The sequence below is a fragment of the Colossoma macropomum genome, unplaced genomic scaffold, assembly GCF_904425465.1.
Source record: "Colossoma macropomum unplaced genomic scaffold, Colossoma_macropomum, whole genome shotgun sequence".
In the NCBI taxonomy this organism is placed as follows: Eukaryota; Metazoa; Chordata; class Actinopteri; order Characiformes; family Serrasalmidae; genus Colossoma; species Colossoma macropomum.
In genome coordinates this window covers 19,130,936-19,156,638 of record NW_023494805.1, presented here as the reverse complement: position 1 = coordinate 19,156,638, position 25,703 = coordinate 19,130,936, and the positions used below count along the sequence as shown (strand labels likewise).

The window sequence follows — 25,703 nt, the reverse complement described above, 5'->3', positions numbered from 1 at the left end:
GAAAGCAAAAAATAGAAATCTTTTATAGGACTAGCGTAATTTATTCCCATGCTTGCTGCTCAGAGTAACGTTAACGTCAGTCTCAGTCAGCAGCTCCTCTGGCAGCAGTGTCTTTCTCTCTCTCTCTCCTCACACCGTGTACACACAGGCAGCAGTGAGTTAATATAGTTACGGGGAACAGCAGCAATGACTGTGTGGCGTGGTGCTGAAATCTATTCAACCATTGTAGTTTTACCATTTTCTTTATTGAGTGTTCCATAGTTTGCCATAGCTTCACTCTGCATGATTTTCTGACACAGTTTGCTAAGTTAATTAGTTAGTACCCAATCTTATCAGTCGGCATTGACACTAGTTTATCATAGTACAACAGTCACCATCGTCAAAATACATGAAACTGGACTTGTCCCCTCTTTTTTATATCATAGATAAAACGCTGGATATTTTAATGATATATTGACCGCTGAAATGAAAATGTCCGGGATTTGGCTAACGCTAGGCTGATGTATTAATTTGTGGGTAGGTTGCTATAAAGCACAGCTTTTATTTTAAATATTGTACTTTCTATGATGTTAAGTGATGGAATACATTGAAAATGGAAAAATATAACATTAATTTAAGGCACTCCTTATTTTTGCTACCTCGAAAAAAATTTGGTTCGTTACACCCATATAAGTAAGTATCTTGATACAGTTTGAAGCAAGTGTGTGATGCTTTTTGGTTTATAGTTTGCACCATGCTAATGGGTGGGGTGCCAGCTTCATTTACTTGTTAGCTACATTTGCCTCTTGGCTCCAGCACAAAAGTAAAGAAGCAGACTTCAGACACCAATCATGTCTTGGCTGGTCACTACATTTGTAGTTAGAGGGGAAGTACTGTAAATTAGATTTTTAATAAAACTATCTAAATACAGCTAAAAGGCATATTTCTTAGAAGAGCTTTGGCCACACCCCTGTCTCTGTTTTCACTTGAGGTCAGATACTGCAGAGTAGCCTCCCTTTTGTGGGTGTTTTCAAGCCATTTGTATCATAACCACTGTTAAAGGAGGTTGATTCACTGACCAGGAATGTACAGGAAAGGTGAGCAATTCCTGAAAGAGGAAGAGTCACTTCAGAGCGCTCCAGGAAAAGTGCAGGGCTAGAGTACAAGGGGACAGAATAGTACCCCAGGGCAATCCACCCATGACCAAATAAACCTTCATTATCACAAGTCAAGCAATAGCCACCTGTTTACCATCATGAAGGGTAAAAGAGATCGGGCAGTCAGTTGATTAGACAGTGGGCGATTGTAGTGCAGGGCTATCCAGCTGTTTTCCTGTTGTCTTAGTGCAGCATTGTTTGGTGATTTACCTGCACAAATCACTTCTTTAACCCAGGAGTTAGTTACTATGTTTAACTGTTGTATTTAAGCAGAAAAGTTCACCAAACTGTACTGGACAGCAGCTGGACACTCAAGCTGCAGCTGTTTGATGAAGAAGCTGATGCTGCAATGAATCCCACTCCCTCTCTCTGCCCTGAACAGAAACATCTTCTGTTTGATTCCCCACAGTATGTTAAATTTAGCAAATAAACTGTAACTATGCCTCATACAGACGTCCAAATTGTGCATTAAAATGTGTTCTCTGTAGATGATGTGTTAACTTTACTTCGCAAATCAATCCTGTAACCTGACTGGGGCACCCAAACTTTCGCATATGACTGTCTGTTCTCATTTGTTGCCCTGTATTGTGCCTCATAGCTTCACACTCCATGGTAGGCTACTGTATGATAGCCTACCATGCATTCAAAAAGCAGTCCTGGCTGAAAGATTCCTTATAATCTCAGCATCAATGTGTGGAACTAAACTGCTGTAGGCTGAAAAGGTGGATATATGTAAATTAAATAGGATAGTTGTGACATCACAAAAACAGTGAATTTAAAACAGGCTGGTTTTGCAGCTTAGTTTTGATACATGGACTCTGTGGTGAAGTGAATGGTACAATGTTTATACACTACATCAAACTCTTCAAAAAGTTAGGTCTTCCATCATAAAGGCCCTTTAAATGCTCAGCTGATGCATCACTGCTGCATTTTCCTCTCATCAGGTTTCTGATTGGACGGCATGGGGAATCTGATCAAAGTTCTAACGAGAGACATCGACAACAATGCTGGGAACTTTTTCCTGGACTTTGAAAGTAAGTGTATATGCATCCAGCACCTCTGTACTACATACACAGTTACTTTGTGGTTGTAAGGGTTATTAATGGAGCGCCAATTCTCTTTCTTTGGCCTCATGCAGATGCCCAACCCACAGAGGCGGAGAGGCAGCTGTGGGAACAGGTCAGCAAGGTTCTGGAGGAGGCAATGAGCATCTTACAAGACTTGCAGTCTTACAGTGGAGCAGGAGAAGCCATCAGACAGGTGAATGCTCTATATAGCCTGCTGTGAAACCCATACAGGATCCTGTCTGTTATGTTTAGGTGAGACTGTCTGGTTTGGAACACAGTTCATAAACTTGTATATGGACCCAAAAAGGCAGGGATAATTGTAAAAAAACACCTCTTTTTTTCTTACAGTTTGAACAACTTCTGGCAGGTCCCAGCGGATACCAGAATATTAAGAGGTGGTCATTTGTCGTAGATGCAGTCGTAATCTCCTACATATGGCAGGGCATGTATGTTGTTTGTACATGTGCCCTTAGCAGTTGTTGTTATACTGCTTGTTTTAGGGGTGGGCAATATGACCATATTTGATCATTATCATGATAAATTATGTCACAATACACTTTACGATAGTTCTTTTTATTGTTCTCATCAATACTTAAAGAATAATAACTCCGTTTCATTACAAAGTGAGCATAATTAGGCCTGTTCAGCTGTGCACCGCAGTTTGTGAAATATCGAATAAAATCATTATAATTGTAGGGGTATCTTTATCATTAGTATTATTATTATTATTATTATTATTAGTAGTAGTAGTAGTAGTAGTAGTAGATATTGTGATGCATATATCTACTACTACTACTACTACTGTTAAAGGAGGCCATGGGTAGCCAGAGTTCCTCATATCATCGTTTCCTATCAATTTTGCATAGGACTGCTCCAGCCATTTGTGGTCAGCAGTCCAAGAGAGCATAACTGACATTACTCTCTTAGCATGGGTAGGATGGCCCCCCTCTCTCCTTAATCACTCAGTACAGCACTAGCCAATGTCTGTTAGCTGCCGTAACAGTAGTTAGCTGACATAAAAGTAGTTGCTGCTGAAGTAACAGCAGATATGATGTAACGGTAGCTAGTTGAGTGTTTTGCTGACATAACAGTAGTTATTTGATCTAACAGCAGCTGGCAGACATCACAGCAGCTAGCTGACATAACAGTTTCATTCTCTTCCAAGTACATTGAGCTATCTAGTGGTGACGTGTTAAAAAAAAAACAAGGTGCTTTATATGTTTTTGGGAAAGCATGTTTGTTTCCTGTAGAGGATGTCTTAACTTATTTTTTACTTAGAAAATCAACCACAAACTAAAATTACAGCAAACAAATGTAATTTGACCAGGAGTGTTCAAACATTTGCATATGACTGTATGCAAAGCCATTGGGCATTTGTTAAATTTTGTTACTATAATAAATTCTTATCTGATGAGACAGACATGAGAGGGCCATTAAAGCTGTTCTTACTGAAATTGCGTCCAACTTTCCAACACTGGAGCAACTTTTTTTTCCACACTTTCTCTGAGGTTTACTGGTATCTATTCACAGTCAAGCAGGAGCCTGTGAAAACTCCCACTCCACTACACAGATGCATTAGCACAAATTTCTGTGGAAAACTAGTTCAGTGTCCAGTTAAGAACAATTAATATACATTTACTGCTTTTTTGTAGAACTGATTTTTCAGAATTCATGAAGGTATTTTACAAAATGATGTGCTTTGTATAATGATTTACTGATGATGATTAGCGTCTGCATAGTGGCTTCTATTATGGTTCAGCTTTTTTCTACATACAGGGTAATGTGTTGACTAAATGATTGACTATGATAATCGACTGTACGCTACAGCTGTGGCAGTTACAGATTAGGCAGAAAATACTAGAGTCATCATGTAAACCAGCAGCTCTCAAGTTTAAGAGCTGCAGGGAGTTGCCAAGGGGCTGCAGATAAAAAAGTTGGATGTCTAGTTTAGTTTGGTCAGTTTATTAGATCTGCTTCTACTAAATCTAAGAAAGTGGTACTTGTTTAAAAGTAGATGTAATTAAACGGCATTAAAATGAAATACATGCCAATCAGTCACAATTTATGTACATACCATGCCCACTTTCTGTGCCCAGTTATCTGAAATGCCATGTCAAGAAAATTTGAGAACTGCTGACATAAATCATTTGTGTCAAGTGCACTGCTGGAGGGCCACATCACTGCAGGCTTTAGTGTTCTCTCTGCTGTAACACCTGAATCAACTGATTCATCCTGGGGTTGAGAGTGTCAGATCAGGGATCAGGGAAGCTCTGCAGCAACGAAGCTGTTATAGAGAGCAGCACTCTCTGTTCATGTGATCTTGTAGATACAGTGCTTTTAGGAAGCCTGTTCAGTTACATATTAGGTTTGAGCTGAAACACATGTTAAAGACACAGTGCTTCAATGATGGATGCTGTTTTGTCTGTCCAGGCCATCCAGCAGCCGAATGACGAGCGCGTGCAGGAGAAGGCCTGGAATGCTGTGGTCCCACTGGTGGGAAAGCTAAAGAAGTTTTATGAGTTCTCTCTAAAGCTGGGTATGGACTTTTCTCTTACACACACAGTGGCAATTCTACACCATCAGTCAAACGTCTTAACACACCTCACTGAATGTACACTTTTCATAGTATCATGGTACGTGTCCACTGCACGCAGTGCGGAATTCTCCCTCCACCTCCTTCGCTAGTGCCTCGCTGCTTGGGGGTGTGTCAGTCTATAATGCAGGCTGCAAATGAATCTGTTACTCAGTTTGGATTTCAGAAAAATTTCTTCTCAAGTAGTCTACACTAACTTATAAAGGTCAGAATAGTTCAGTATATGTTGACAGGCTATGGAGGCTAATTTGTATTAGCCTACTATAATTGTGATTCAGTGCTGTCTTTTGACTCTTCAGGACCACCAACAATGTCAATGACTGCCATACAGTATTTTATATCATTTTGTCTTTGTATTAGTTTTGGACTGTATAGAATGGGGAACCCAGATTTCCATGTCTTTCAGACAGAACCGTGTAGGCACGTCCTCTTTGTATGCTGCTTGCTATCCCACAATCCCTTACACATTTACTGCTACTGCTCATTGAAAATGAATGGGGGTGAAATATTTGCTCTAAATATTCATGCTTAGACCCTGACATTTGTTTCTAAGACAACCTAAACAGTAATGTTGATGCCTATTTTGTGCCCACTTTATTTCCAAAAAAAAATTATTTTAAATGCAACCCCTGCAAATAGTTCTCAGCAGCTCACAAAGTCTCAGCATATGTGAAAAATTCAAACAACGTTACCAGTGCTGAAGCATCCCGAAGCACCCACCCGAAGGAGTTAACAGAAGAATCAAGAAAAGTTATGGCTGAGCAATCCCATTAATCAGCTAACTTAATTTAGCTAGAGTTCTCCAGATTGTCTTGTAAAGATCTAGTACAGTGGTCACCCACCCTCCACGTGGAGATATACTTTCCTCCAGAGTTTAATTCCAACCTGTATCCAACATGCTGCACCCACTTATGTAACACTGATGATAGGATTGACTGGATCAGATGCATTAGGCATCATTAATTAGTGTTGTAGTTTATTATGTGGCTCTCCTTCCCTATGTCTTGTTTTTTGGAGTATCAGAATTTCTGGAATTGGACAGCCCTGTCTAAAAGAGGTGGTCACTGCATAGTTACATAAGTGTTATTCCTTAGTTTCATATCTTTTTTTTTTTTTCTTTTTCTTCTTTTTTTCTTCTTCTTATTCATATTATAAAACATAGAAAATGAGTCAGTGTGTCCAAACTTTTGACTGGTACTGTATACATATTGCTGTTTTGCCTTGTGCTGTATATGAAAGGACTGCAGAATGGTGAAAATACATAAAATTGGTATAATTAGTAGCGATGGGGATATATTAGGATAACTTAAACTTTATTATCTGCTGAATGTCCCTGTAGTAAACGGAACAGTGTGTAAGTGATTTCTCTCAGGGACGCGTGGTCCACTAACCCACTTTGCATGTTTATTGGTTAGTTCAGTGGCTGAGGTGAGCTGCTCACAGTTCTGAGGCAGAGTTTTATATAGAGCTTGATTTGATGTGATGGGCAGTGACGTGAGAGCTGATCTCTGCTGCTGAGTGATTCATCTGCATCTGATCAAGGTGCATTAGTGGAACTCTAGCATCAGCACCCAGCTAAAGAGGAGTTATATAATCTTAGTCAGCCTCCACTTTATCCCTCTTTCTCTTTCTGTGTATGTGTCTCTCTATAGCCCTCCTTGGCACACCTTTCTCAGATTAGATAGTGTAGCCATTTCCTCTGTTCTTTCTTCTCATTTATTTACTTTTGCATTATCACACTCACATTTATATTAATGACTTCAAGTACTTTAATTGAATATTAAAAGGAGTTCAAAGGGGCCGAGATGCATGCGTGGTGATATGTGCAGAGCTGGGCTGTAGTGGACATACGTTGTGGTGCGGTTAATGCCATTGAGATTATGATGTTAATATCATGTTCACGTTATTAGGCAGTGCGTGTGTGTGGGGGAAGCAGCCTTGAGCCAAGCAGCAATCCATCGTAATTGGATTAACACGCTCCTCAGGCGAGGCAACCCTCCATTACCTCATCCACTGACACATCACCCTCATCAGTTCACTCTTTAAACCATACATGCTCCAGCTCTGCCTGTTGATTCATTTTGCAATAGTTTATTACAAGCCTAGCAGCAGGATTAATTAGGAAAGCATGCAAAAGAAATGACAGAGGTGGCACAACTGCCTTATTTGTTCAAGTGTAATTGATCATTACACAACTGCTGTCTTCAAGCTTTACAATTGCGCCACACTACAAAGCAAAGTAGCCTAGCTATATGACAGCCTACTAACCAAATTAAAAATATTAAACAGCAGCATATCAACAACACAAGTAAACAGTAAACCTTATGCCTCTAAACTGTATGAATATACAGGGATGAGTGAATTTCTACAGTTAAAGTCATTTAAAATCAGTGGTGACAGCAATTTAACCTATTTTGATTTTCTTTACTGTGATATCTTCCTCTCGTAATCGGTCTACAGAACCAGAAATGTTTTAAAATACTTGCTGTTAAGATAGCTACCCAGCTTGCTAGTGGATTCTGTTTAGGATATGAACCCATAACCTCCTCCCGTCAGAGGTATGGCTTCTACCAGTAAACCAAAGACTCTTGCGAGTGAGTTGTGTTTATTATTATTCTTTAAGATTCCAATTTTTGCAATGAAAATTAAACATAAACCCAACAGTATTGTCAAGAGCTGGATTTGACCCAAGAACCTTCTGACAAAGAATGCAAAATATCTTAGAATTGAGTCGCAGGACCTAACAATTGGATTTGTGTTTTTCAGATACCCAGTGCACATGAGAGACATACAGAAGATCAAGTCCAAAAATAAACTCAAGAACCTTCTGATTTCAGAGCCATGAAATCAGAAGGTTCTTTATTTATTATGTCTCTCAGATTCCCCACCCTCCCCCTTCTCCAAACCGAAAAAACCTGACAAGCCGACAGAGAATTAAACTTTCAAGAAGCAAACGCTCAAAGTCACAGATGGGGACAAATTAACAACTCGCTTGCCTTTTGAGAAAGATATGAATGGAGTGTTTCTCTTGTTCAGAAGCATCTTAAACCAGGATCAGTTGTGGGAGGGAGAATTGAGTGGCTGTGATTGATCAGAAAACACCATGTACAAGGTAGATGCTTTAAATTAGGGAAAATTATGAAAAAGGGGAGCTTATCTGGGATTCCACCCCCAATGGAACATAATATAAAAGGCTATTCTGCATAAGACCTGTTAATTTGTTTGTTTTCTGTAAGATTACAGTTCAGCTGGATCTGTTAGTAAACAGAACCAGCTGAGCTGTTATCTTACAGAAAACCTCAGAGAACCTCTGCTCAGCAGTTCAGGTCACAGAACTGCTGAATCACACAGCCACTCAGAGACTAGAGAGGTTAACTGTGGCCAAGAAGACACTTAAGGACTCCATTACAACTTTGAACAGATACTAACAGTGTGAATGCATTTCCTGTTTCAAGAATATCTATGGTGAAATGTGTTAAAATTTCACAAGAATTGGGTGAGCTGTTCCAGTATTTCACCAGACTCTTTATAAAGCACTTTGAATGAATTCTGAACACACAATAGTGATTGAAAGGTCTAAACGACTTTCTCAGCTTGATAATTCACATTATGCCCATGAATGTTGTTCGAAGAGTAGGCCACCTTGCAGCTGTGGAGACCCAAGATGAGGGCATTGCGCATGTCCCCCCAGTGTTGGGCCTGGTTTATTATTCCTTGAATAACTAAAAGAGATGTCATTTAATATATCCTGTATATGCTACATTTGGTCTTTGTGTGTTGCAGCGTCAATGTGGAAAATCACATATTCTGGGAAATTGTGTTCTCTAAGCTACAGTCCTAAACTAATTAGTTCTTTTCTGTCCTGTATTGATCAGACAAATAGGGTTCTGTTAGCCCCTTTTCTGTATGTTGTCATCTATGATTAGCTCTAATGACTTTAAAAATAACTGATTATTTAACCCTTATTGGTCAGAGAGGCATTACAGATCCTGGTTTGTTTGTTATGTCGGCCTGTAGGCTGGAGTGATTCATATGAGTGAAACGGGCCTTACATGTAGAGAAGTAGGTCATGACCCAATTAACTGTGACACGTCTTCTAATCTCACATAATCACCAGCCAATCAGAGTGCTCTCCGGAGAAGAGGCAGGGCAGAGGCTTCAAAGACCCAGGCTAACTTCACATCTCCCTGCTGGGTGCCAAGATTTGTGTTCTTCTGCCAGAAATTAGACTAGATGGTGAAAAATGCAAGTGGATGCGATCTGAATAGAAGAGTCCTTGTGGCTCCCCTGTGTTCTGGTACACTAAAGAGGCAGCCGGAGAATTTTGCCCTCTTGCTGCTTATTATTTAGCTTATCTGAGTGAATAGAGCACTACCACATTATAGGTCAATCTGCTGGTCTTCTATTGAAATAGAAATTTTAAGGACAACCTTAGTAGGGACAACATTCATTTGGATTCTATTGCTGTTTTTTTTTTATCCTTTCCTTTATTGCTCCAATCAGCACATGTGTCTATTCTCCATTTATAATACTGACTGATCTGTCAGTTCATCCATCAGTGCTTATAAATATTATTGATTTATAGTATTGATTGATCCATCTGTTTCTCTATCTGTGTATCTATCTATTACATTACTTGCTGAACAGAATCACCATAACCTTCTCTCTTCTCTCTTGTAGAGGGCACACTGCACGGCCTACTGGGGTTCCTAACGAGTGCTCGCTGTAGCCCCACGCAGCACCTGGAGCAGGAGCAGGCTCTGGCACGGCAGTTCGCTGAGATCCTGCACTTCACACTGCGCTTCGATGAGCTCAAGGTACATGTGGTGCAGCTTTGGTTCTTGCTCTCCGCCCAAGGTTCTTGGGTTCTTGCTCTCCTCCTTCGTTCTCTCTTCATCAGTTGTCTAATCTAGTATGAGTATAACAATACAAATATTTTTAGATTCCATATAATTTTTAGTTCTGAGATCAAGATTCAGTTTGATTTGTGATGTTTTATGCATGTGTGAAAAATGTTTTGAGCTCTATTTGTAAACTACATAGATATACTGGCTCACATAAATAAAAGTTCTCAACTAGTACTTTTTCCAACAGCTGAAGTACTTCTAACAAAATAAACCTCCAAAAATCACCCCTAATATTTATAAGCAACTTGTGGAAAAGGCCCAGACCTTTGGCTGTGGATGCGTGTATAGCTCTGCCCACTTATCTCCCCCCACTTTACTCTGATAGCGATCGTTCTACAGAATTAGTTCATTTTTTTTTATTATTATTATTATTAAAGTTACTAGAATTATCTTATGAATTATTTAAAGCCAAGGCATTAATTGAGATTTTGAAGTAAATGTGTCCCAAAATTGGAAAATCATTATGTAACATTACAAATTGTCACTACAGAAACACATTTTCTGCAATTAAGTAAACTTTTGGTGTTTTAATGAAAAATATTGTATGTAAAAAATATGTTTTTATGAGTGTACAACTATTCAAAGCTGTTTGCGCTAGTCATGTACTGGCTAGTATTTTTTAGTTATGTTCAAATTTATCAAAAAATGTCACTACCACAACATTTAGTGAAGTTAATACAATAAATGTAATGAAGGTATAGAGTCACTTAAAGGATTTTAGGCTGAGAAAGAGTGAGCCAGCTAGAGAAAGCTAGTGGTGAATTACAGAGCAGAGAGATGGAAGATGAATGTAGTGGGATGAAGAAAGCAGCAGGGTGAGCGAGAGGAGATGGATAAGAGAGGGGAAGAGGCGGGGGAAATGAAAGTATGAAAGAGAATGGGAGAGGATCCCATAGCGCTCCACCAGCAGAGACATCTGCTCAGGAACACAAAGCAGAAGCCTGAGCAGTAGCTCTGTCTCTTTTCCTTCAGGGAATGCTGTCTTGTTAGCAAGACTTCTGGAAATGCATGCTGAGGTGCTCACTTCTTCTTTTACACTTTACACTCATACCTCTCTGGTCCTGAATATAAGAGAGACTGTATAGATGAGACTATCTGAAAAATTGTACATTGCACAAGGCTTGGAATCAGTGCTGCTTATCAATATTTTTATTATAAGGGATGCAGGATGATGGAAGAATCTTATCAGTGACTGCGGATATTTACTGTACTTCAGAGAGTAGAACGTTTAGGTGACACTAGGTTACTACATATTTTTCATTTTACTGCATTTTTAACCCTCTACAATAAATGTAATGTTTCATCATGGTACTAATCCAAGTAGACCTAGCCCCAATTTCTACATCTGTAGAACGTCTGGGCACAGCTGGGCAAATGTTTTGTTACTGTGTGAATAAGTGAGTAGAAGATGAACTGATTTCCAAAAGGCATAAAGTTAAAGATTAACTATTCTCTTCAAAATTTTAAGCAAGGTTAGTTCATTATCTTTGTTTTAGACTGATTAGGGCTATGGCTTGGTCACAATCATCTTTAGGGAAAAAAAAAAAAGTTCAGGTCTGGAAGATCAAGAAAACTTTCAGGGAGATCATATGCAGTCATTGACCACATATTCCCATATTGATGCATCCCTACTCATTATGACTATATTTTTAACTCAACAGTGTAATAAATAATAAAACCAGCACCAAATTGTGGGGTGATTGTAGCCCAGATCAGAGAAAACAGCGCTTAACATAACACCCCATTTAGGGAAGTCAGCTTTGGACATACTGCATTTACATTGACATTTATAGCATTAAGCAGATGGTCTTATACAGAGTGACGAATAGTGCTTTGTTGTCCCTTAGACAGTAAACTAGGCTAGAGTTCAAACATACCCTTAAGCTAAGACAATTGCAGAAAAAGGAGACTGTATTAAAACCTAGAAAAACACAATACGCAAAGATAAGACATTTTAATGAGTGCAATTATAAGCATTACTAAAACGTAAGCCCTCCTATAACAAGAGCAAGATTAGTGTTCATTTAAATGTGTCTGAGAGGTCTTTCAGTCTGTGTTTACATTACTGTAATACTGAATTACTGTAATGATCTATTCCTGCGAGATTACATCAGAGTATGTCTGAATAGGAAGCCTCTTTGTAGGCATGCAATTTGGTTATGTAAATTCATTAAAGAGAACAGAAAGCATGTGTGTTCATGCTTTATATCGTTCCTCAAAAGCTGACATCCTCTATTAACCTAATAACATGGAGAAGGTGAACATACGTGCTCTCTGTTCTCTCCTGCACTGGCAGTATATTTTGGTAAATATGGGCCAACTAGCAATGGATGAAACCTTACGTTCATCTGATTTAGTAATTGCTCACTTTAATTCATACATTTGTAAAGTAGTGTGAATTTTTAAAAATATATTGCTCATTGTGTTCTAATACAGTCATAAATGCATGTAAGTGCAGAGTGACTATTCGGTATAGAGTCAGTTTAGGCTTTGTTTAGGCACCGTTTTAATCTTTACCTGCATCTTTTCTCCCCAGATGACCAACCCAGCCATCCAGAATGACTTCAGCTACTATCGGAGGACGCTGAGCCGCATGCGAATCAACAACTTGGCAGTAAGTGCGGCCCTTTTCTCAGAGCGCTCTTCTGGAAAGTCACCTCATTATGGGAGGGCTTATGTTTTAGTAATGCTCCGTTCCCCAGGGTCAGGGAGGGTTAACGAGCGGCGCTCTGATCCGCTCTGCTCCGATCATTAGGAAACAGAGGTCCTGACTCAGGAAAACGCCGAATATTCTCTCATTTCCGCTCATTCCATCTATTTTCTTTTATCCATCTACAACACGCACACTGGCGCTTCTTTTTAGCTGACACAGGGCTGAGCTTGTGCGGAGGTGGATGAAAGCGAGCTAGTATGCTAATGGATTCACTCTCATTACTGTCCCAAACAGGAGATGAGACGAGGGGGGTGGGGTGTGCTTGACCTTGCCTCCCCAATTAAAAGCTCTCGCAGTCAGGAATAATTATCGCCACCCCCTCATCTAATGAAACGTGGGCTTTGGTGTTGTAACAGTGCGTACGGGCAGTTAGGACATGTCTGCATGTTGAGTGTGCATTAAAGAAGGATTTACATTCAATTTGCAGCCCAGAGTAATGAATAGAACACTTCAGGTCAGCTGAATGTGCTTTTTCAGCACACACAGAGTACTGACTGCCCTCTAGCCTTGGGTCCATTTGCATGATTAAGTGCATGGGACATTTTTTTAAGCCATATTTTTTGATACATTCAGATTTTCCAGCCAATTTAGCAACTGCATACTCTTTTCTCTCCCACTATCACACACTACTTTTGATGCATATACAGCCTGACTCTGCATCTTTTTAAACAACAGGCCAATTAAATGTTTAATGCATAACCTAAGTAGCTGCTACAGTGATGCTAATTTTAATGTTTGATGACATAGGCTATGCAGATAAAGATGCTTTCAGTGCATTGTAGATACATAACTGCTTTGTTTTGTGCCTATAGACAGAGGAGGAGAATGAGGTGAACAACGAACTGGCCAATCGCATGTCTCTCTTCTATGCCAATGCCACACCCATGCTGAAAACATTAAGTGATGCCACAACGAAGTTTGTATCAGATGTTAGTACTCAGGATTTCTTAACATTAATATTTTGTGACATATTCAAGTCTGTGTCTAAAGAGCCTGCTGATAACCATTTTTCTATTTTTGACAGAATTCAGATTTACCCATAGAGAACACAACAGACTGTTTGAGCACAATGGCCAGTGTGTGTAAAGTCATGCTAGAGACACCGTAAGTTAATAGTTAATAAAAGTCTTCTTCTATTAGTCTTTTGTCTGTTTTCAACCATAGTAATTTGCTCTGTGTGCATGTGAGATCAGGGAGTACCGTAGCCGTTTTGCCAGCGATGAGACAGTGTTATTCTGCCTGCGTGTGATGGTGGGAGTCATCATCCTCTATGACTACGTCCATCCTGCTGGAGCTTTTGTCAAGTCCTCAAAAATCGATGTGAGCACTCTTTACAGTAATTCTGTACACAGCTATATTCATGCAATCATATATATATATATATATATATATATATATATATATAATATATATATATATATATATATATATATATATATAAATAAATAAAAATAATATTATCTTTCCCTTTTTGATAGATGAAAGGATGCATTAAGGTTCTTCGGGATGAGCCGCCCAACAGGGTAGAGGGTCTCCTCAATGCGCTCAGGTCTGTGACTTCCCCCACTGTAAAACTTCTGAAGTGTTTGACACTAAAGCACTATTCAAGCTGGACTAGTTTAACCAGTGGAGGCATTAACCAGTGTAATGTAATTTGTAATGGAACCGACTGGCTGTATAAGTTGACATATATGGGTACTTTCTCCAAACTACCACAGATTACCCATATTTAAAAGGTCTTAGTTTGGATGTTCATATCAACAGTACACAAGTGGCAGCACACGTAATAACAGTAAAAACATGAAGTGCAGAAAGTGGAATGGAAGTGAAAAAGCACAAATGTTGTAGCTCACATTTAGAGGAATTTTGTCAAATTGTGCTCCCTTTTAGCAGTGTACACCTTGTCTTCCAGCTGCCTAAAACAGTAAAACTAGTCCAGCTTGAATAGGGTTACACTTAGGCCTGTCACAAACATGAAATCCCAATTAAATGCCATCTAAATAACTGATTAAAAATTTAATGGTCTGCTCTTTACATGCAACTAATAAAGTACATGCCTAAAGTGGCTAAATAGGCTGATGTGCCGTCTGACACAGCATGAGCTCAAAAACTTACTGCTGCTGTCTAAAGATGCAGTAGCACCAGCAAGACTCATGACGTGTCTCAATAAATGTATTTTCTACTTTATTTTATTTCTACGCATTGGCCTCAATCCAAAGAATAAAAACCCAATTCACATCCAACAGTTTGTTGTGCCACAAGAATGATAAAAATGAAAGTATTTTCCACAATTGTTATATTTAACAGCCCAAATAATTGTGATCAGGTGATTATGTAATAATTGTGACAGGTCTATTTACACTTTGTACCATTACAGGTGTTGTTATGCTAATAAACACACATTTCCATGGATTCTATGCATCATTCCAAGATTATTCTGTTTATTGTTGTCTTTGATACAGGTACACAACAAAACATCTGAATGATGATACTACCTCCAAGCAAATCAAAAATATGTTACACGTCTGACATTGTCCATGAAAAGGTACTTTCTTGGAACACTGAGGATTGTGCCCCTCTTGTAATGAGACTGCTTCAACAGTGTGTTTAAAATGCAATGAGAATGGCCATGTATTGGGTGGCAGCTACTAGGAGACCCTGCTGTAAAGTTTGGAAGGTGTATGGTGGTTATCATCTTATTATTTTAGACTTGTAGTAATATGATTGAAAATGAATTCTGAAAAGGAGCTTATCTGCTGTGGTGTTTCTTTATTTTATTCCCCCTGTGTATTTTTTTAATAGTTGACTGAATACCAAGGCAGGATAAAACAGTTTTGTTTGTGTAATGTAGCTATCTGGTTTTTACTGATTGACATTATTTGCTGTGACTTTTGATAACTCTTTTGAACAAAATAAAGAAGCTGTCTATTTCAGTCTCTGTGGTCTGGTCTATTTTGCAGCTAGATTTTTTTTTTTTGCAGTACTTCATTTGGATATATTTGGTGGGATACAGATGTCTAACTAATCTTCAGCTGTTTACTATCAGATGAAATTATCCCCAAAGGAAAAATCTTTTACAGTTTTCATGGCTTTGAAAAATAATCTTTGTGTCTTTAGTAAGATATGTTGCAGAAAATGTCCTCCCACAAGCTTACGCAGGGCTTAAACTGCATCCTGTTTAAGGGTTCAGAAATGGTCACCTGATCACAATTATTTGAGCTGTTTATATAAGCATATAAACAGTTTAACATCACCCTCTTGGGTTTTTATGTAAATTATAAATATACATTATAACATTTAATGAAAATATGAGCAGAACGTGTTATTTAGATACCAGCTTGATAATTAGTCTTCTGGTTGTACTACATTAGCTGAGCTCCTCCACCTGAGAGTGAATAAAGTACTGGCGAATAGAAACACATTCCTACCCACAATGTTAAAAACAAATGATGTAGTAAAATAGCCCTAGGCAACACTATAAGATTACATGCATTCTGTTCATTAGGTCTCATACTAATAAGGAAATAATAGCACAACTGGTGGAGAGTGTGCATTTGTGGAATTCTACCAAGCAGACACAATATTTTGTGTTCTAAGAACATTTTATATAAAAAATCCATCAACTGTATATTGAGAAGAATTTTGGAATTCTCCTTTAACCTCTTCTAGATCACTGTACCAGTACTGGCACGTTTCCATTGAAGTGTTCACTTCCAGTTTTTACTACATCATTTTTATACAGTAAAATCATCCAGCAAATCAGATTCAATTTCCACAAACCATTCTATGATTCATTATTCACAGCAGTAATGATTGTCTCATTTGCAACATACGCACAGAATGAGCAAACGCTTGCAAATCTGTGAGTCTTTATATTCAAAGCCTTGCCTCTATCCACCGACACATCATAATCCAAAATGTGGTCTTGACAACATTTCAGAGATCAGTTTAAAGATCTATGAGTCAGGTGGAAATAAACTCCATTCTAGCCTCTGTTACTCTGTGTCAATAATTCTTTCAATTATTCTGATGGTTGGGGAAAAACCTTAGTGTTACCTTTCAAAAGAGACCAAGATCATGGCTGTAGCCCAAAGTATGTGGGAACAGTGCTGCCTTTACTTTGGGTTTCCCATATCAGGCAAAAATGGGGTGTTTCCATGTTCCAAGTTTTTTGCATTGAATGTCTATGCATCATCAATGGGGCATGCATGTAAAATTAGTTACAATTTTGTATGTTGACGCTCTCACAAAAGCCTGCTTTCAATAAAACAGTATGCTTCCTCATCGTTTGGTACTGCCATATTTGGGCCACAAAAGGCTGGTTCCAAACCCACATCCTTGTTACTAATGCAGCGTCTGGACTGCTCATCATGGACACTTTTTCTGATTCCCTATCTTTGAGTCAACACATGAGCCACTTTACTCTCATCCCCCTCTACTCTTACCGCAGCCATCTTTCCACTCCAAATGGGCAAAGAATCCAAGGGAAAGGGGAAAAACAGAGTTGGGAAAGCCTCCCAGTGCATTCTCACTCTCAGCTGGGCTGAGGGCAGGCCAACTTTCTCTCTCAGCCAGATGGAATGTAGCGTGCGTAGTTTGCTGCCTGTTGATCAGCTGACCATTCTGGAGAAATCACTGTGAGGGAGGAGAAAGGGCTTATGAGTTTCACATCATGCAGGCCACGGGGTGAGAGTTTACTGGCAAAGTACTTATACTACCCTGCCCCAAATGTTCCACTGACCTGTGGTTCTCCACCCTGCCTCCCAATCCTAACATCTGATCCCACCAAGAGCTACTACTTTTTTGCCAAACTATTCAAACGTTATTAAATAATAACAGTACTGTGCAAAAGTCAGAGACTACCTTTTCAGTGATTGTAGTACCAGTCAAAATGACCTTTAAGTACAAGTTATTTTTTCAATGTCAGAAAAAAGCAGAAAACATACATTTAACGGAACATTACACAGAAGCCTAAAAACTAAATAGAATAGCAAATGTATCAGTATTTAGTGTGACTTTGCCTTTGCTACAGCTTCTATTATTTTTGGCAGACTTGCTTTCAGTTTTTCCAAAGAAATCTGCAGGGATATTTTTCCACACCTCCAAAGTTCATTCTTAGAAGTTGGCTGCATTTCTTTTTCTCATAATCTAAGTAATCCCAATTACAAATTAGTTTACTGAGTCCATAAAACCGTACTCCACATCTCAGATGTCCAGTTTCAGTGTTCCAGTGCAATTTTTCTTCTTTTTTTTGTCTGTTTCTTGATCTCAGTAAGAGCTTCCTGACAGCTACACATCCTTTTAGACCCATAGCATTGAGTTGTCTTCTCGCAGTGGAAGGATAAACAGAAATATCTGTGGATTTTTTCAGATCTGAAGCAAGAATGGAGCTTTAAGTGCTGTTTATCTCATGGTGACAGTTTTGGTGGTCTACCAGGACTTGCACGGTTATAGAAGCCTCTATATCTTTTAATCATTGTTTAAATTCCAGTTTTAGAAACTTCTGTTTATTCGCTTATTTTCATTTGACTTTCCCCTTCTGTACGCAAGTGGATTATCTTATATCTAATCTTCTTAGAAATATCTCCTCTAGGCAATTTAGACACACATGAAATCTGTGGGACAGTTAAGGTGTGTTTGGGTAGTTGCTTGTGTGAATGTTAGAGTCTCTTTGAAGAATGTAATGTCATTGACTCCTTTGGGAACAGATTTTGTAACTCTTTGGTTTAAAGATTGAAAAGACAGAGAAGTTAAAGAGAGGACACAATAAATAGTGATAGATTTGATATTCTATTTTGTGTTGGAGGCTGTGTAATTTTCTGTTAAATATATGTTTTCTGACAGTGGAAAATGAATAACTTGTAAATAAAGGCCATTTTGCCAGGGAATGAAATAAACAAATTGGTGGTCTCTGACTTTTGCACAAAATATGAAGTTTTTCTGCAAAACAAGGCTGCACACAAAACTAACTTTTCATCTAAGTGAAATCATTACAAAATATCTCCTCTTACAACACAAACGTAAAATCTATTCAAAGTTATAATCCGAACTCTTACCAGTTCCAGTGAGCTATGAGTTAGAAGTAATGCTGAATTATACCATGCTTCTGTTATCACTGATGATAACTAAGGGTTAACATGCTTTTCCCGAGCCGAAGTGGGTGTATTAGAGCAGGGAAAACACTAAAACGCACAGGGCTACTCTAGGAAACAGTGATGTCAGTCTCTCTGGGAAAACTCTACTCCCACTCTGGGTGGACATTTACAGTTTTATCTGTTCTCTGTCTCCAACCTCTGCAGAGCTTCTGCTCACACACTTATTCAGCCTGCTTGGTGCTCCTACGCCACATCCTCCTGTGTGTCTGGTGGCCCTGTGGCTAGTGTCTGGGTTTTTGTCTGCAATGGCTGCTCCCACTTGCACTTCTCCTGGACAGAACGTGTGCTGTTTTCTTAATAGCCTTCCTGACAGGTTAAGACACTTTCCCCAGTGGTGGCTGGGATAGGGCCAAAACCCTGCCCATTCTCCTGGCCTGGTCTATATGCCCAAACAGCAGGAAGCACCAACAGTGACTTCCTGCCAGTACTGCTGTATGACCCGTAATACCGCAGCGGCATCTCTAAGGGTGGCTACTAAAAAGCAGACCAAACACCATATGGTGGCGGGATTAGCCACACTGCTCTTCGACGCCGCTGTCAGCACAAACAAACAAACAAAGTCACCAAGGACAAGTGCTCGTGGAAGAAGTGAGAACAACACTGAGGCAGGTTATGAAGAGGTCTCAGTGGAGAGGAACTAATCCCTTCCTGTGCATTACACCTCATACAACCAAACAGGACTGGGCTGCTTGACGGTATGCTAACAGCAGGTCATGGCCAACTACCAGGCTTGTCACAGCCCATATGAGAGCCATATTTTATGTAGGCTTTAGAAGATATTGCTCCAGGTGTGGGATATACTGGCGGCAATTTGTCAATGGCCCTATCAGTCAAAACGCAAGACGTTTCCACCAGAAGAAAGCAGAAACCATTTTGTTTTGCTGATTATGGCACAACTGGTACTGTTGTTGCAGTTTTCCTCCAACTCTCAGACTGAGTGAGGACATGACTTCTTCTTTCCATGAAAGGTCCTGACACATTAATCTAAATTGTAAAGATGAGTACTGGTCACAGAAATACCTTTCTGCCAAGAGATTCTGAGTGAATATTACTGCATGCAGCACTGGACTACCCTAATCCTACAACAGACATGGAAAGAGTGACTACAGCTCAGGCTGACTAATGCCATTTCAATGTTGAGGATTATGTGAGTCAGTCAGATTTGAGCCCACTGCCTGCCACAGTCAAGGCTGGTATATGCGAGCATTCTTGCACATCCTGTTGGATGAGGTTGGACGATCTTGGACGTTCCCCATATTTGCTGTTCTACACATAGAACCACTTCAGAGTCTTTTGTTGCCTTTGTGCATATGTAAAGCACAAGAATCTGGGGAAAGTGCAAGGCAGAAGCTGCAGATGGCAGCAGAGAGACAGAGAGGGTCATTTCATCTCCTTATGATCTTGCACTAGACGGACATCAAGGCACAAATGTAAAATACAGACAGCGAATAATATCCTTTCACGTTTGTGGTTTTTTAAACCAGACATTGTGGGCAACCTAAAGTAGTTTGTATTCTTATTTCAGCACAGATGATGGTAGCGTCACAAAACTTCTGAACTAAGTTTTAGCACAACCATATACAAAAGTAGTGAAAGAATCAATGGTATTCCCCTTTAATGTAAGGAAGTCTTGCGGTTCAGTGGTTGGCTGACAGACATGCTGCTTCCTGATGGGGACGTCTGCTCTTCTGTCTGTGGCTTCTATTCAAAAACCCATTCAACTGTGAGATGCATGTTCGTGCTTAATCTTGATGTCTGAAAACCAAGGGCGAAAATGTATCTTGACTAGCTGAAATACTTTTCCATTCTGAGGTAGTTGGTGTCGCTTTCAGCTCATATGCTTAAGATTATGCGCTCTGCCAGCGAAGGGACTTGCACAACGGGTGAAGCAGGCTGGTGGAGGTGTTTGGCCTGTAGATTTGTTGCAGTCCTGTGGCAGCGGCCCAGCTGTCAGTACGTAATCACATTACTGTAATTAGGCAGCGTACCGCTAATCCACTCCAGTCAAAACACAGGCCTGCGCCTGACTCACTCTGCTGCCTCAGCCCGTGCTCATCAATTAGGCATGGGCGCACAGACAGGAACCTGCGTGTAGACATATCAAGTGCAAGTGCCGTCTCTGGTCTAGTTTTGGTTGGAGTTTCAAGTTCCTCCAAAAAGCTTTGCAATTGCCTGTTTGGAACGAGAGGAGGAAGAAATACTTTCATGTCTTGTGCTGTGGGTTAACTTGGACTGGCATTTCAAACTGATTTCACATTGAGTACAAAGAGCACGTTGAACGTATTGTGCAATACAGATGTATTTATGTATCCCAGCATTGGTTAAAGTTCTGATCTCAGCACTTCAGTGTTTGAGCCTGTGTAGTATGTTAAAGTGTTTGTGAGTGAGACCTGTAGATGGAGTTGCAGCTCTAGCATTGACCTTGCCTATTAGAGGCCCCTTCAGAGTCGTTCTAAACTCAGGATGAACAATATATGGAGGGGAAAAGTCACATTGTAATATTTTAAGTTTTAGCAATAAATACTGCAATATTAAAAGTAGGAGTCAACAATTTACATGTAAACGATAACCTATGAACTTTTCCCAAACTGACCTAATTAGCAGTCGAGCAATCATTCCAGAAAGGCAGTGTTTAGAGGGGAAGTAACTTCAATTTAATACAACATGGTGGTGGTCTCGATACAGTATATATTTAGATACAGCAAAAATAAAGAGTGCCTGACTATGTGCCTTGTGTTCATATGGTAATGTTAATGGATTAGTGTTTAAACAGAACTTTTTCAATGCATGCTGCGTTGCCTTTTAATAAAACAAAAATCACAACTCCTACAATTTATAATTACTTAATAAAAAGCCCAGTCATTTTGGGAACGGGTGTGTGTATAACAAGCTGGACCCTCCCCCTCTCACCCACTTTACTCTGATAGGCTGCACCCAGATCCCTAGTTTTGATTGTGAAAAAGGTGTCCACAACAGACCAATAAGGGGCCAATGTTTCAAAGTTGATTTTTAAATACATATTAAATTCGTTACAAACTGCAATTATTTTGCTGCATATTTCTATTTGACAAACCTTCAAATATATCAAAAACACATTATCTAGAAAAAATCTAGATGTGACTTGGTTAAAGACTCGCCAGCATTACTTTTGAACAAAATGATTTATGTTTGTTGATTCACTCAAACAGCCAAAGGACACCTGTGATTTGACAGGATGCTCACAGCACACAATAAAACACTCAGTGATTGGTTCAAAGCTCGTTTGCATATTGCACACTTCGGCAATATCAGTACTGCAAAGGCCGATGTCATGACAACGAATAAGGAATGATATTCAGCTCTATTATAAACATACATTCTTTTTCCATTCTTTTCTATAAAAAAGACAAGGGAACAGCCTTCAATCAACAGCGCTGCTGCTATACACTATTATCTGAGGAAACGGCTGGCAGAGATACACAGACAAGGTTACAGCAGTATCTCTCAGCCTGGCTCTCTTAGGGCGTGTTCAGTGAGATCAGTATAAAATCTTCATCTCTCTTCGGAAGCACGTCCTGATGCTCCCCGGTGCATTCGTTTTAGCTTACAGATGCAGAAATGTAATCCATGCCATGAACGTCAATTCAAGTCTTTACTCTAGAGGTGAGAAGACTGATGGGGAGCCCAACGCTGCAGTAACACTAATGCTGAGAGAGAAAGCCCTCTAAAATATTAATGTCCAGATTTTATTACCGGCTATAAATGTGAAGATGAATATGCTGCATTTTTTTTGCATGTTCACTGCCTAATCCGGTGAGTTCTGTTCTTCTACTGTTTCTCCCTTTTTTTTAATCATTATTATTCATAATTTTTCAGCTAGGTTCCAGTAAATAATCAAAACATGTTCTGACAAAACATGTGTCAAAATCCTGTTCAACATCACTTTTAGCAAAGGCCCTTGTATCCGGTGGAACAAACATCTTTTTCATTCATGAGCAGGAAGCGTCATTTCCCTTTAGCTGCTCAACACGAGGATGCTGTGAATGATTTAACACTGAATCACTGGGCAAACAGTAGTTTCTCCCAGAGCAGCACACATGGCCATGTGGCTGGGCTTTATAGCGACAAATGCTTTAATTGCCTATAATACGATTTCCTCTCTCTCCTTCATTGTCTCTCAGAAGCCTCACAAATTGGGGAGAGGACACAAATAGCAATGCATTCTTCCATTGTGTTTTTATCATTACTATTAATCATTCTGCTGCTAATTTCCAGTAAATAATCAAAACATGTTAAGGGTCATTCATAGGTGTGGACATTCTATTTTGCAAGAAGGGGCAACAATGATTTTCCTCTGCCTAAGGATGCAACATTTAGTTGCAACACATATCAGCAGTAAGGAATCCTCAGCACCTTCTGCAGGCTTTCAAAGAAGACCCAATGATGTGAATTAAATAAATACATGTCTATGATTTTAGTTTATTTTTATTCAATAAAAGCATTATGCTTGTTGTCTTGAAGTACTGTACTAATAATCTTATTTCATTGTTAAGATTGTTAATGTTGACTTTTTAAAACATCCAACAGAAAATGATCCAATCAAGATTTTTTTCCACGGTATCTAAGGTAGATATAGGCAAGCAAGTTCTCTCATTGGTTAGGACTTCAGGAGCTGAACTGATGGCCTACCATGTTGCATTAACCACCAACATAATTAAAAAATGACAGTGGAATGAACCACATTTTCACTTTCTTTTTCTACAATGGCTGTGACCATCTCAATGTATTTTCTGATACAGTAAAAGAAGGGGTGCCTGTTTCTTGTATTCATATATTAATGTTAAAATGTTAATGTTTTTCTTACATGCACTAGAGGTGAATCAATACACCCTCAGTAAAAATGTCATTCTAGGCCTTCGGGAAGCCTATATACATCACTAACTGTGAGTACTAGTATTTCTAGTAGTTCTTTGTCATTCTTTTAAATCATCACTAGCTTAGCTTGTTAATGCTACTAGAATCTCAGAGTAATTTCTGGTAGAAATTAGCATTATCGCAGAGATGCTTTTTTTGTTTTTTTTCTTGTTTTTGACCAAGTTTTGACATTCATGGCAAAGGCCTAGCTCTTATAGTCAGAGTTAGCCATTGCCTTTGTGAAAGCTACAGAAGAAGAATTATTTAGCATTGCTCTCAGTTTCAGAGCTAATTTAAGCACTAAATGTTCACGGGCAGTGCAGAGCCACTTAGCAACTAAATTGTAAAAATTAAGCCATTTAAAAAAGTTGGCAGTCCTCAATGAATAAAACGGGAGAGTGTTTTATCCAGGTCCTCGGTGTATGAGCACAGTGTGCAGGGTAATTGAAAGTCAGGCCGTGCTGGTTACTTGTACCTGGGTGATTAAACTCGCAGTGAAGCTGACAGCTGAATGAAAATGAAGGCTATAAGCCTGGGCTCCATGCTGAACGCCTCCTATCGTTTTCATAACAAAGTGACTCACTTTGAGCAGACAGGCAGCTAGTTTGATTGCATGGTCATGCAAAGTACATATTTAAAAGCATGGGAGACCATGTTGCCCAGCACTTAGCATGTGACTAACATCACAAGAGACAAAAATATCAAAGTGGATATCAAAATTAAAATAACAATAATAATAATAGCCAATTATGTCTGAAAATGTGAATACTTGAGGCAGACAACAATGGATATTCAAAATTAAATGTTAGCTAAAACTAATAGACTATACGCTATTAATGGACAATGTTAATTAATGAAAACAAACCTTGCCCAACAGATAAGGGTGAGCATGAAGTAGCAACAGTAGTGTAACAATACGACATATCGTATTGTATCGTTCAATTCAAGTCTCTCAATTCAACATTCGAACAATACATTAAACAGACAGGAGCAAACATAGCACTCAGTTGAATACTGATTATTTTGCATGAAGTATAATAAACCTCAAACAAGACCTTCGCTTCTCTAAAAATAATGCTTCCACTTTACCTCAAAACAGAGAGCAGGGAAGAAGAGCACACTCCTCTTAAGCGTATATTAAATCAGGGCTAACAAACTTATTGGCTTGCGGCCAGCGTATTATTAAAAAATATTGTACTTTTTATGATGTTGAATACTCTACAGGGCCCATATAATGGAAAACTGAATTTCCTTATTTTTTTTTAAAACTTTCCTTCAATTTTTACTCCAGCTGACTAGAAATGCTTAGTAAGCCAAACTGTTTTGCTCACATTGTTAGCACTTGATTACAAATGACATGCATCTGTCTCAAAAAAAGCAGATTCTACATTTCTTTACTTATTATCATGGTCATCATTACAAAATCAGAATACATTTTCTTCCACCACACCTTGTTTTTATTGATATCCCAGTATATAAACACAGACACCATACAGCACACTGAATTCTCCCACTGCTGCAAAGGACTTTCCCTACATTATTATGTAAAAATGGTGAGATACCAACATATTAGAAGTTCTAAATCTAAGTTCTAAGTCTGAAGGACATCCTTGTCTGCTCAAGGTGTTAAAAGTATCTGTGCTTACTAGGCCTCGGGACTCTACTGGACCACCTCTTTAACACAGAGGAAAAAAAAAACCCACTGCAATCCAGCTGTTACATGCACACAGACACACACCCATGTAGAGCAGTATGGCATCACTCTTGCACAACAAGGCCTTGCTCATGCTGTTCCTGGCAACAAAGGCAGTATTGATGCTATATAGCAATAAATAAGCACAGAGAGGTCAGGAAAAGCTTTTGCAGTGATAGATAGGAGGGTACCTTGTACAGCAGGTCAGAAGGATATCAATGGGGACACCCCCCACCAACCTTTCACTGACTGAAAATGAAAATAGAGTCATTTAGCCGTGTATGTGCTGCGTTTCATCTCTTCAGGCCACCCTGTGTTTAGGATGTGTGTGTAGGAGTGGAGGGCTGGTGGGGTCAGGGTAGTTCCAATACAACAGAGGCCTCTTGTACTGCTCATATAGCACTCTCTCTCTCTCTCTCTCTCTCTCTCTCTCTCTCTCTTCCCATACCACCTCAATCTCTAGTTGTCAGTACTATAGGTTTGCAACAATGCTAGGCCTGTGCTCAATCTCCATGGAAACCCAAGATGAACCCAGGCCCTCGCTGG

General features: G+C 39.3%; 1 protein-coding gene and 1 long non-coding RNA gene across 7 annotated transcripts in view; one reads left to right on the top strand and one right to left on the bottom strand.

The window, feature by feature from the left end:
- The window catches only part of fam49ba (family with sequence similarity 49 member Ba), a 31,394-nt gene extending 16,045 nt beyond the window's left edge, over window positions 1-15,349 (top strand). Inside the window, exons 2-11 of the mRNA XM_036596427.1 lie at window positions 2,081-2,170; window positions 2,275-2,396; window positions 4,634-4,739; window positions 9,477-9,613; window positions 12,240-12,317; window positions 13,229-13,345; window positions 13,441-13,520; window positions 13,610-13,736; window positions 13,895-13,965; window positions 14,879-15,349. Of these exons, the coding sequence (XP_036452320.1) occupies window positions 2,098-2,170; window positions 2,275-2,396; window positions 4,634-4,739; window positions 9,477-9,613; window positions 12,240-12,317; window positions 13,229-13,345; window positions 13,441-13,520; window positions 13,610-13,736; window positions 13,895-13,965; window positions 14,879-14,945 (978 nt within the window). The 5' untranslated portion in view covers window positions 2,081-2,097 and the 3' untranslated portion in view covers window positions 14,946-15,349. The remainder of the gene's footprint in view (window positions 1-2,080; window positions 2,171-2,274; window positions 2,397-4,633; window positions 4,740-9,476; window positions 9,614-12,239; window positions 12,318-13,228; window positions 13,346-13,440; window positions 13,521-13,609; window positions 13,737-13,894; window positions 13,966-14,878) is intronic.
- LOC118825682 overlaps window positions 9,591-25,703 on the bottom strand; it is a 112,354-nt gene continuing 96,241 nt past the window's right edge. For 5 of the 6 annotated variants that reach the window (XR_005008682.1, XR_005008686.1, XR_005008683.1 and 2 more), the window contains one exon: window positions 15,489-17,051. This is a non-coding gene — a long non-coding RNA (uncharacterized LOC118825682). Of the gene's footprint in view, window positions 9,706-15,488; window positions 17,052-25,703 lie in introns of those variants that run through there. The other variant, XR_005008685.1, reaches the window with a different exon arrangement.